Source organism: Haplochromis burtoni, unplaced genomic scaffold (assembly GCF_018398535.1).
Source record: "Haplochromis burtoni strain Fernald_Lab_line unplaced genomic scaffold, NCSU_Asbu1 Contig_206, whole genome shotgun sequence".
In the NCBI taxonomy this organism is placed as follows: domain Eukaryota; kingdom Metazoa; phylum Chordata; class Actinopteri; order Cichliformes; family Cichlidae; genus Haplochromis; species Haplochromis burtoni.
In genome coordinates, this window is record NW_024582567.1 from 349,752 (window position 1) to 362,650 (window position 12,899).

The 12,899-nt window shown below is 38.1% G+C and overlaps 1 protein-coding gene and 1 non-coding gene across 2 annotated transcripts in view; one reads left to right on the plus strand and one right to left on the minus strand.

Annotated features, from left to right (window-relative positions):
- Positions 1-219: 219 nt before the first annotated feature.
- trnae-cuc lies at positions 220-291 on the plus strand. The gene has a single exon. It is a non-coding gene; the product is annotated as a tRNA-Glu (tRNA).
- Positions 292-3,203: 2,912 nt separating this feature from the next.
- LOC102294103 (A disintegrin and metalloproteinase with thrombospondin motifs 16) overlaps positions 3,204-12,899 on the minus strand; it is a 52,814-nt gene continuing 43,118 nt past the window's right edge. Inside the window, exons 19-24 of the mRNA XM_005936021.3 lie at positions 9,492-9,696; positions 8,344-8,538; positions 8,187-8,243; positions 7,771-7,977; positions 7,510-7,657; positions 3,204-7,427 (exon numbers count right to left, since the gene is read on the minus strand). Of these exons, the coding sequence (XP_005936083.1) occupies positions 7,312-7,427; positions 7,510-7,657; positions 7,771-7,977; positions 8,187-8,243; positions 8,344-8,538; positions 9,492-9,696 (928 nt within the window). The 3' untranslated portion in view covers positions 3,204-7,311. The remainder of the gene's footprint in view (positions 7,428-7,509; positions 7,658-7,770; positions 7,978-8,186; positions 8,244-8,343; positions 8,539-9,491; positions 9,697-12,899) is intronic.

Here is a 12,899-nt window from a genome sequence, read left to right on the forward strand (position 1 = left end):
TCCGTTTTCATGATAATAATGTCACGGAATATTGGTCACGTGATTTTTTTTTCTGCGTAAAGTCCACGTGTTGACTCTGAACGTTATTAAGGTGGAAGAACTGTAATTTGTTAGGTAGGCAGACTGTTTTGTCTTCAAAGTCCTACAAAACACAAATAGCAGTAAATCTTTATACCAATAGAGCTATTTCAGTATTCAGGTTCGCATCATTAATATCACTCCCTGGTGGTCTAGTGGTTAGGATTCGGCGCTCTCACCGCCGCGGCCCGGGTTCGATTCCCGGTCAGGGAACTCAACTTTTTCTTTCGTCCCTGTATAGCTTCCCAAAATCGTTGCAACACATTAACCTACCTACAACCACTAGAAATTACTCAAATACAAAAACACAAATATACTTTTGGTTTCTACATTTCACGAAACATCACCAATTCCTCTCTTTGGTTCTTTACACCAAGGAAACATGTATCTTTGTGAAGGAAAATCTGAAAAGTGACCCCTATCTAAATACTCCAGACTGGACTCTGACATCTTGATTTTACAGCACAGTGAAGTAATCTTTATAAACAGCGAGGGATAAAAGTTTCAAAAGAAGGGATACACTTGCAGTAAAGAACAAGGAGTTGACTGGTTGTCAAGTTATAACACAGAGAAGCTGGGATTTACTCCATTTCCCATTTCCTACCAAGTCCAAGAGCACTGTTACTCTGCTATTCAGCTAAATAGTTGCCTATTCTTCACAAATCTAATATAAAGAATATTTAGCGTCATATTAAAATATTAATCAATACCCCAAACCCATTTACTGACACAGAACGTTGCACTCACTCCATTTTCATTTACAAATACAAAGTTGCAACATAAAAAATGCATGTTACCCACCAATCCCAAGCACCATATATTTTGACATTATATTATTATTAGTTAGCAGATATAGGCAGCAGAGGGTGCTATTGTACTAATAACAGTTGTCGCACTGCTCTCGCTCCTTCTCAAACCCACACACTAAACCAGTACTTTTGTTAGGTATCATAATTTCAAGTTTCTTTTTAAAATACCACTTTGGAGTTCAGTGTTAATGTCATATTTTTTAATAAATGAAGATTTCTAGTTGGTGTTCTCCTTCTTGAAAGTTCTATCAATTTCAACATAAGAAGAAACACCTGAAGACACCGTTGTAAATGCCATCATGATGGAAAGACCCTCTGACTGAACCTTCTGAGTTGCCTCAAGGCAAAGGAGCCACACTCTTCAAACAGATGCAGTCAAACAGAGACAGTGACTGTCTATGACAGACAATCTCTGCTGTTGATAAATTTGTCTCAGTCAACTCTTGTTTAAATCCACAGGAAGCTGTCTGAACCCTATCTTGAATACACAAAACAAAACAAAACTGCTCCATCGTCTTAATCCCTTCCTACTTGTGAGGTTGAATTTTGTCCTTTTATTTTTTTTCCTCTGAAGTTGCTGCGGTTGATGTAAATGGAAATACATATTTTTGCACTGAGGTCACAAATATTTTTGTTAAGTTAAAGGTCCTTCAACAGTAAAGCAGTTATGTGAGTTAAAGATCCGATCTCACTTGTGTCTCTTTTCTTCACATTGGCATGCACCAATAAAACGGTTCTGCATCACATAAAACCTTGCAGACATTTGCCTGTGAAAAAAAGGCCCACTGAAACTATGGCCTATATTTATTCAGTATTTCAGTGTCTAGGCACAAATTTTCTTTGCCTGGAGCGAGCCAATGACTTTAAAAAATGACTTTACTTTCTACATGATTTCTTCCTACTTTTAACACTCTTCATATTTCCTTCTTCACTGTCCAGCTGAAGGTCCTTGTAACGGTGCCCCAGGGATTATGACAATGGTTATTTTGTTTTGGGCATCTGTGTCTCCTTGACTTGTTGAGAAATGAGAAAAGAGCAAAGCCCAGATACAGTATGTCATAGGTGTTGAAATGGCTAATACCACATTGGCATTACTGTTAGCCTGTGTTCTGGCTTACATGCAGCACTCTGTTGAATCCTGAGAACTAGATCTCAGGATTAGCTCTCTGCTTGCTGTTCTATAAATCTAATCATGCAATATTTCTTTTGAGCGTTGTTATAGTACATAATCTGTTGAAAAGGGTTCAAAAGAACTCCTAAATATCAAGCAGTCACAGAGTCAACAGATGGATGCCCAGTTATACCTTCATCGCCTGCTGTTAGGAAATGCAAGGTAGGGCGTTAGCAAGACCTTATCTTGGAGTATTATATGAATAAACTGTAAATTAGCAATACTGTACTGACAAGAGTAATAATCGCATTGCATTCCAACTATACTATTTCAATTTACTTCACATACTTTCATGTATGTGAAGTACAACATGTTTTCTGTAGCCAGTCCATTGAATTTGAACTTACTGGCATGTAAAAGTAAAAGTAAAGTAAATAACTGTAATTAGTTGTAAATAAATGTAAACAGTTGTAAATAATTAAATATAGTTCATTAAAGTTCTATTAAAATCGGTTTGATGCGCTTTGTGCATATCAAGCTAATCTTTTTTTTTTTTACTACATTATTATTTTGTAGAGTCCCACCTTCACCATAGCTAGAGCCATCCAAAGATGAAGGCTGGATTATTACTTTTTAGTTTAAGTGTTCCAGGGTTTAAGTCTATTTTTTGGTGTCTGTAATCAGCAGAGAAATGAACAATCTTAAGGATAATACACATAATTTTCCTATAGTTTAATGTCCACACCTGGCTGTGTTTCAAATGGAGTCCTTTGACTTTAATAAATACCTGCAGTGTGACACAGCAAAAGAGGTGATCTGTGTTGTGATGTAATAGATAAACATGAATTGAATTCTTGTCTATAGCAGCAATCTTCCTATGAGCCAATTATCCTAGATATCTACAACCTCCAGGAGCTAGAAAAAAAAAAATCAGATTTTTAGGTATTTTAAAATAAACGATGCAAAGATAGTCCGATATTGAATTGCAGTTTTTTTATACTTAACATTTCTTGACTCTGCATGGAATTACAGCTTGATGGTAATACAGACTGAAGGTGTTAGCTATATTGTAGCACATGCAGTAATAAGTAAATCTTTTTAGGCTAAAGAGAGGAGGTATTAAAAAGGTACAGGATATTTTTCCATTCACTTTCTTCAATGTAGTAAGTGAAGATACAAGTACTAGCAGCTGAAGTGGCCTCAGCTATGACTACACAGACACAAGTACACATTCAAAGCACGTAAAACAACAACAACAACAACAAAACTGTACTTGAATAGAATCAACTTTTTGGGCTACCAATGAACAGCTCAATAAATCTATTTTGTATCAAAATAATGTTGTAATAAAGGCTCAAGGAAGACCTGCACATAACTGCAAGAGTGACCTCAGAAGAACAAGGAATCACTACATTTTGATTTAGAAATTATAGTTGGTCTTCACCAGCTGCACAGCCAGAGGTTCTGATGTGTTAGTCTGTCACATAAGTGGTTTAGACATTGGTTCAAAAGCATGAAGCATGCTGAGCAGGTCAGACCTCTCACTTCAGCATGTTTAGTAATAAAATCAAATCTGGTTTTTAAACTTCACACCATTGCCTAACTACAAATTATACTTGTTACCTAGAAATATAAAATAAACAAACAAACAAAAATGATATATGGGATCTAGGTTCATACAATAATGCCATCAGGCCTATTATAATGGGGCACTTATGTACCTAAAATAACAGAACATAATATGAACTATTTTAGTTCGTATTAGTTCAGTGAGTTGTTCCTTGTGTTATGAACGTCACAGCTGTTTTCTACAGTCATTGGTCAGCACAGGTAAATTACATGAAGAGTTGCATTATGACTAAGGAAAAAAGATACCTCTACACAGTTACCTCTGAGACTGAAGACGTCACTTGGATCAGCAACCACCGAAAACCCAACGTCCAGATGAACACAATCAACTTCCTAGGGTTACCGCCACAGTTTCAACCATACAACTTTAATGATATAATATGATGTCAGCTGTACACACTGAAGGAACATAACAGCATATTAGACATACTAGTTACATATGGGATATGAAATACAAGGCTAGCTCTTATCTGCTTCAAATTGTGTTAGCAAAACTTCAGAATACAATATTGAGTCCACCAACTATATTTAAAGACACAGACATAGATAGTAAAGCTACAAATGAAGGCTCACTGCTATTATGGTAATAGCTATATTTTCAAACAGTGCATGTGAAACAGGATGAATACACATAACACTCTGGAGCGGAGCCATATTTGTGCTATTGACAATGTAAGTTAAGCCGGAGTAGGCCATCCTATATAGCTATATTTCCAGCTATATCTCCTATATAGCTTGGGGAAGGACCTCCCCTTTGTCCTGAACCTCCCCTTGTCTCTGTTTCAAGATCTACTTCGTTATGGGAGAGTCTGACCAAACATAAGTCAGATCGGATCAATTGAGTAGAACAAAGTAATATTAAAAAATTATTTTAAAAAAATGTATTTAAAGAAAATATGAACCCAAACATTAAAAACGTTTTGGGTGCAAATTAATGTGTTACTGTAATGGCGTTACATTTTCAGTATAAGTTACACACAGTCCTGCAATCAGCTGATTTCACTTTGTGTGCTTGTGAAAATGATTTTTATTAATATTGTGCAAAAGCATCTGCACAGACAGTATGCTAACACATAGCTAGGCAAGAAACCAGAAACATGTCAAGGCTAAGCCTTCCAGCCCAGCAGCCAGGGGCAGATTTTCAGCAGAAAAAAAGGCACTTAGACTTGTAGCACTGAAACCTCCATTTCTACACGTACATATCACCCTGGCGTTCACTTTAAAGTCTCTTTAAAAGGAGGTCAAATGCACCGTAAATTTAGAAAACACCAGCAAATAGAAAAATATGCAGTCCAAAACCTTCACAAAAAAACTGCAGAAGTGTTTTTGGGGGGAGACAATAATGTGACGGACCAGATACGAAACTGAACAGCTTATAGCAAACATGTATCCACATTGTTATATGAAAAATGCAACTAAAACACACATTACCTGCATGTTTTTCCTCACTCACAACACAGATGAAACCATCTCTTCTTTTAAGCGTCTCAGTGCAAACCTTTGTGGTTTCTATCTCTTCCACAGCTGTTCCGTCAAGTTATTATCTCCAAAAAACACTTGAGTTGTGTTTTGTATTATTTGAGTTTTTTTGTTTTGTTTTTCTTACTTGTTTTATTCAACTTCCATTGGGTATTGCAAGCTCTTACAGCATTTTTATATTTGCTGATGTTTTCTTGAGTCACAGTGTGTTTGACTTCTCAGGGCCACCATACTTTGGGCCAGGTTTCATCTTTGCTTTGTGTTGCCGGCTTTGTGTTCATAATTAAAAACTAAAACAAAGATGACATCGGGATATGGATAAAAATTAGGATAGGAATTTGAGTCATTGTGCGGGTCTGTAGCCTAAAGTTTTTATTTCTGACTGATAATTAAGCGAAAATGTGTTTCAGGTCATTTTGTGGAGTAAAGCAAAAGCAATACAATTGCTTTGTCCAAAAAGTAATTTAGTAGCTTAGTGCATTGAACTGAACTAACTGTACTGAAAAGACATTCCATCAAAGTTGAGTAGGTAGGTAAAGCAGAGAACTACCATGTAATCTTACTTATGTTGGAAGGAAAATAATAAATAGAAGCAAAGACTGGAGTTAAGATGTTTAAATGTACATATATACATTACAGCTGTTACAAGTAAAAGTTGTAAATCTGTATTTTGAAGTCAGAGAAATGCAAAAGACGTACTAGCCCCCGCTATGGCAGAGTGGAACAATGGTGACAGTGATGTCAGTGATATGGTGCAATCCTAATCCTCTGTAAAGGCATGATGACAGCGCCATGCCCAGTTGAAGACTGTAGCCAAAGTTGTATGAGTCAAGCGATCAAGTTTCCATCCTGAATATTTGTTTTTCTGCTTTTCTCCACCAGTCCTTTTAGAGTTTCAAGTTTATCCCCCCCTGAAAGATACTCTGTCCAACTTAAAGCTAAAAATGATGAAATCGGGGCTCATGTTCCTGTAGTTACACATTTTGTTTATCTTATTTCATTACCACCGTAAAAAAAATCATATTGTAATAGTATTACCTATCATCCATCACTGCTTTTAAAATGTAATTGATATGTAATGCATTTTTGTGCCATATAAATGCATGCTAATGTCATGTATAATAATGTAGGACACAACACACTGATATGGCTTGTTAGTGATTTCACTTGACAGCTGCTTTCTTTTAAAAATAAAATAAAATAAAGGTTTTGCATAAAAAGGTGCAGTTTGACAGCATGTAATGAAAATTAATGACACATATTAAGGTAATGGGCTTAGGGTAGAGTAATACAAGGACACATTTATAATGCTTAATCATACAGTTTTCCAGAAACACTGCATTGCAAAGCCAATAAATAAAAGAAATAATACTGTACACGGGTCACACAATTCATTTGTTATTTCCTGAAGCTTGAACATTTCACACTGATTTCATGAATTCAATGTGACAAAGTTGTAGCACCACTTGGAAGGAAAGCCACATCACGCAGACTTATCCCGTCACAGAAAACATATGCATCTGATGATGCAGTTGATTTGTGCTCTGTTCTTTTTTTACTTTTACATGACAACTTCCATGGCAACTGCCCAGCTATTAAAGAAATACACATTGATTAGCATGTCATTTTTGTTCTCTTTTTTTTAATTAAAAAAAATTAAGCTCAAGGCAAAATTTATTTATACCTTTATCGTCTTTTTGAAACGTCCCTTTTCATTAAGAAACCACAGATTGTCAATTCATCAGGGTCTGCAGCGCAGACCAGGGCATATCACATGTTGCGTGGCAGCGCTTGAAGACGTCTTTCTTTGTTGGTTTGCCATCGTTGGCCTTTGGTTGACTGAGAGATGCTGAGTGTCCTGAGTACAGATCTTTTCAGCTACAGTATATAAACAAAGCTGGGATTTTTCAGTTTCTTTTAGACATGTCCATCCTATTTGCTTTAATCACGATTACTATTTTGTTAGTTCCTCCACATAATTCTTGTCTTTATTTGTTTTTTCCCGATCACATTCCTGTGTAGTGCTGTCAACATCAAGTTCTTGTATCCAGATGTCCGGCATCGCAGAGAGAAAATGAAGAGCACTTCCAAATAAAAGGCTTTGTATTTCAGTGCTCGCCACATGCTTAAAACCACAACCATGTTTTGCAGTCTTTTGACTAACTACCTATCTGCCTGTACAGTGGACTGAGTCACGTCCTAGGATTATAGGTTTGAATTTGAACATGACTGGCAGCACTGCTTGCCATAGAACTTGTGGTTGCAGACTCCATGTTGGGGCACCAGGTAACACCAGCTGAAGTAATCCTGACATGCAAGTTCTGTGTAAAAAGAAGAGAAAAAAAAAAGTGAAATTCTTTTTCTTTTTTGGGAGATCTTTTGAGAGAATAAGAGCACTGGTACCTTTCTTCTCAGGTTGTGGACAGAAGTTGGTATTGCAGGCCTGGGACACTGCAGGTTTGAGATGGACGGCACAGCCGGTGGAAGGTTTCTCTTCCGCCAGACACTGGACCGCCCTGGCCTGCACTCCTCCTCCACATGTCACCGTGCACTGCGGAGAGCGAAGCAACAAGGAAGGGATTATAGATACTGTGAATCTCCTTTGTGCGACAAATTCGCTCCCTCCTCTTGTTTATATTACCAAAGTGGAAATTCTGCTGATACCTGAGACCAAGGAGACGAGCGCCATTCTGGCCGAGGTGGAGGGTGGGCTGGATAGCTCCGATGATGCGTCTTCCATTGGTAGTGCACTGATTGCGTTGTACGGACAGGGCATTCAGCCAGGATGCAGGGCTTCTGAAGCTCTACTATGGGTTTGGGAACATGGTGGCACTTCTTGGGTGCAAGCTCTCTGTATTTTCCTGCAGTGTCCTTTATTATGAAATAGATAAATTCACTAAAGCTATAGATGCCATTATATAATAAAGAACCTCCAACAAATCAATTTAGAAACACAAAAGCAAATAATTAAAATAATATTAACAAATTGGAATTTAAAGAGAATTCAAATGCAGCGAATTATTATGACACTGAAAAATGACCTTTTGCTGTGTCTGATCAAACACACACACAATACACACCTTCTCTGCACACTTGATGAAGCGTGCCTGATAGCCACGACCACATGTTACTGAACACTGGATGTGGAACAGAGCAGAGACAGAGAGCTTATTCACATTAGCTAAAAATACATTTAAATACTGCATAAGTGCTGTTTTATTCATTTTAATTTCATACCTCTTGCCATGTGGAGACAAACCACTGGACCTTGCGTTGTTTCTGGCAGCGTCTGATGAAGCAGGAATCCTGACCAGCAGGTTTTGGCAGGCCTGCGCACTTGCTGTTGGGCAGCGTGTGTGCCTGGGCACCCGGGTTAGAGCTCACACACAGCACAGTCCTCTTCTTCAAACCATTGCCACACTTACGCGAGCACTGCCAAATAAAAACAAACATGATATCTGATTGCATTTAGGTATTGGAGCAAAGCTTTCTCTTAATTAATGGCTGATCAGTTGGTTTAAATGCTACAGTATTAACAATCTTTGTTATCATAGGTAGGTCCAAACTGTCATGTTATATTCCAGCATTGTCAAAGCCTTGTTATGTGTTACACACATTTTTATCATCCATTAACAAAGACATAAAAATGTAGACTAAACTGGTTTTTTGAGAATTTCTTTCCATTTTTTCCCACCTTCTTTCAAGCAGAAGGAACAAATTTATCAAAATTAATTGAGAGTTTGACATATTTAATTTAGCGATTACCTGGCTGGAAATGTCACATGCTAAACATCTTAACAGGCCAGCTATGCACAAATAGCATTTCAGAAAAGCTGCTATACAGCATAGTCACCACACAATGGATTACTGTGCTTTACTGCCTTAATAATTCCTTTGAGGTACTCCAGCAATTCCCTCAATATCCTTTTTTTATTCTAGAAACAGCTAATGGGACAATCTAAATCTTGAAGTGATTCACTACAGCCAATAAACACGGGGCTGTGACGCACTACACTGTGCCACAAGCTACCAGGGGGAGAGCGAACTGGACACCACTTGTGCCATGTCGTTGACGATATTTGGTGTAAAACGGCAGTTAAAATGTTACACTGAGACAAGTCACCACACAGAATGTATAGGATTTGGACAGAGAACAAAACACTGGAGGTCTCAGCGGGCACATTCATAGTTTAAAGCCACTGAGATCACTGTCATAAAATGTGGTGAAGCCATTAAAGCCAGGGCGAACTTCACAACACAATGTGCAGAGCTCTTTAGGGCTTACTGGGCGAGCGTATGACTTCAAAGGGGTTTTTCAAGCTGTGTTCTTCAGCAGCAACGTGCCAGCAGCGTAAACAAACAGCATTAAAGTTTCACACTCTCACCTGCGACCACGACCCAGTTGTCCAAACCGGTGGACAGCTGTGTGTGTTGCAGGTCTGCTTCCTGACCGGGGACGGCTGGGCACAACGAGAGTCAGCCAGGGTGTCCACGTCAGTCTGGCTGGTTCTCTGGACACACTGGACCTGCCGAGTCTGCTCCCCTCCTCCACAGCTTCGGCTGCACACCCCCCACTCTCCTACAGACCAGCTGGGACAACACAACGCAAACCCATAGAGTCAATACGCACAGTTTCTCGATCAGTTAGACAAGTGTACAGGAATTAATGATAATTATTGTTATTGTGGTAATCACTGGTGTATTATGGAATCCATCTATGTTACCAGTATACAATCTGTGTGTTTGCCAGCAAAAAAGCAGTTGGGCAAAAAACACAAGAACAGGCTCAGGAACAGGAACAGATTTACCCTTGAGTGGTGATTTCCACCACCCTAATTTCCACCATAGTTCACACTAGAGTGTAAACACGGCACAGAAATATTCACGCGCTTCAACACAAACACATACATATGGCAGGGAGGACATTTTAATTAGCTAACGATACTGAAACTGGCTAAATTGTGTATAATGCTGCTGTTTTCCTGCTCTGTCAGTGCTAAGTGTATTTTTATCTTTAATAACTTACCATTTTTTTTATTATTTTATTTTTAAAATAATTTTTAGCTTAAGAGAAAGCCGCACAGAATTTCACTGTGCTATGTATAATGACAATAAAGATCATCCATTCATATAATAGCGTCTGCAGAAGATTGTCGAATCTAAGACATTGCAGACATGCAATGTTTCAAAATAAATCTAAACTAAATTTAAACTAAATCTGATATAAATTTTATATTGTGCACGTCATTATGGTTAATATGGCTTATTTGTCAATATTCTAAATATCATGTACAACCAGAACGGCCGGAGTTTTTAAGCTGTAAGTTAAACCTCTGCAATATTTTAACCCCCCTCGCCTGGCTAAGCTGAATCATGACTAAAACTAAACATCACCACATATTTCTTTTGTACATAACACAGTTCAGTTTATACTATTTTAGTGCATTTTTCTTCCAAGACTGCGCCTCAGTAAAATGTGTTAAGTTGCCTAATCCTCAAGCCTTCGCACTTTCTTAAAGCTTTGTTGCATCGCTTCCAAATGACCCCAAACTAAGGGCGCAGGCAGCTCAATCGCTCAACACACACTCTGTTATCCTTTCTCTAACTTCACCCCAGTATACCCACCCAGCCTCCTACGATTTACCCCAAACAACCCAAAACACTGCTGTCAGCACACTGAGCTGTGTATATTAACAGTCTAAACTTTATTTGCAGTAATTTGGTGCATCACTTGCTTGGAATGCTGCAGAAGGTCAGTGAGAAAAGCTCCGAAGGGCATCATATGTGCACTATCAAATGTAAATAAAGGCAGAAGTAGAAAATCTATCTGGTCTTTTGACATGTCATGAGGAAGATACACACTGCGGTAATAGCAAATGGTGGTTCAGGGGGAGCGAAAGCGGCATGTAGAGATGAAAGTTTCAATTCGCTTGTTTATTTTAAAAAACCGACCAAGTAATCAACACATATATGTAATACATTTAACATGTTGACATAATATTTATTAACCTTTGGCAAAGAAATGTGAGCTGAACTTTGATGGCGTCATTAAACACATAAATAAACGCCAACTGAAGCCTAAGTGCAACACACCCTTCAAGAGCAGGGACTTTTTTGGGGTTTGTTTAATTTTTATTTTTAGTTTCACAAGGTGCAAAATTCAGAATATTGTATTTTATATAAATATATTTCCATAAATACTTCAATTCCTAATATGCACAAGATTCCTATGTCACAGCATGCTAATTTGTAGGATAGCAGCTGATGTCACTCATTTAACATTTAAGAAAAGTTATGATGACATAAAATCACTTATTATGACATATTGTCTTGGCTCTCTTACCCCTTCTTAGATATCCCTTCCTGCACAGGAAAGTAAAATATAGCCATCTGGCATACAGTTGGCAAAATATTTGAATGTATATGATGATAAACTGCAAATTAAAACTTTATTTCATACTCCAGGGTATTTACTTTTACCATGTAAATATCAACACAATCACTTCACAGGAACGGCCATCGAAATAATATACTGCTTAATGCTGGATCAAGTTATAGAACACCTTGTGATCTTTGCCTCGGCTGGTATGAGTAACTGTGGTTGAAGGATGAGTAAGCATCATGCTCCCTGGACAGAAGCACAAGAGCTCAGGTGTCCTGTGGTGTGTCAGATAGCCTTTGAGGTCTAAATGACGCTGTCTAAATACACACTAGTGCATTAAATAACCTCTGACCAGTGTTTATAGCTTTGCCACTGTGCGTGTCTGCTTGGACTTTTACATGTATATATCACTGTGTGGGTTTTTTTTTCAGTGTACACCAGCAGTGTGAGACAGAGTGATATCATGCTCTAAATGTGAGTGGGCATCGGAAACCTTTTTCCATGATGTAATGCTTGTTCGGTCCAAATCACTGGTTGCAGACACAGCAAAATTAAATAACTGCACGGCCTTAGAATAGGATGACATGTAGAGATAGACTGGTGACCACAGCCTGCTGGTCTACACTTGCATCCAAGTTGTGCGTGTTTCGGTCGGTCCAGCATGTGTTCTGCTTCAGATTCAGTTCATGCATGGCGAGGGCCCACAAACTGTAAAAGACTCATGCACTTTAATAACTTGAATAAAAGAAGCACACGCACATTTACAATTTTTAACAAAAATGCTTAATACTAGACTGGATATTTGACAAAAGTATAACTGAAACTAGTTTAGCTTGAATAAAGCATGAAACAGAACTTTGATATAGTACAACACATTAATCAGGCAACTATATCCTATACATGTTATGGATGTTTAACAGGAAATCTGAGCATTGTATGGACGGCAATGGCATAAGAAGGTCTACGGAGGATGTAAATGCACAGGAATGCAGAGCAGGTTACACCGTAACCAACAGGAAAAATACTGTAAAGCCTATCTAATCTTATTAAGTTGAAAATATTTTGCAGCCACAAGAGCGCTCTCATTTTTAGAGTCCTTATTGTTATCTGAAGTCGTTTATACATCAAGAAATGTTGGGTTTTGCTCAGAACAGTGAAAATCTGTCAGATGTTGCTGTATGTGTCTTACCAACACATGGTTCCCATGCAAACACATATAAACACGCATACACATGCAGACCAGAAGCTCCAGCTTTAGATAATGAACGAGATAATCCTAAGAGACGGGTGTAAACTGTTGTGAGATTACTTTACAGCCTTTATTATCACTGCTTCCTCAGCTCAGTGTACACAGGCAGGTCCATTAGTGGCTAAACAGTACAAAGCAAGCAAAGGAGAAATAGATTATGTC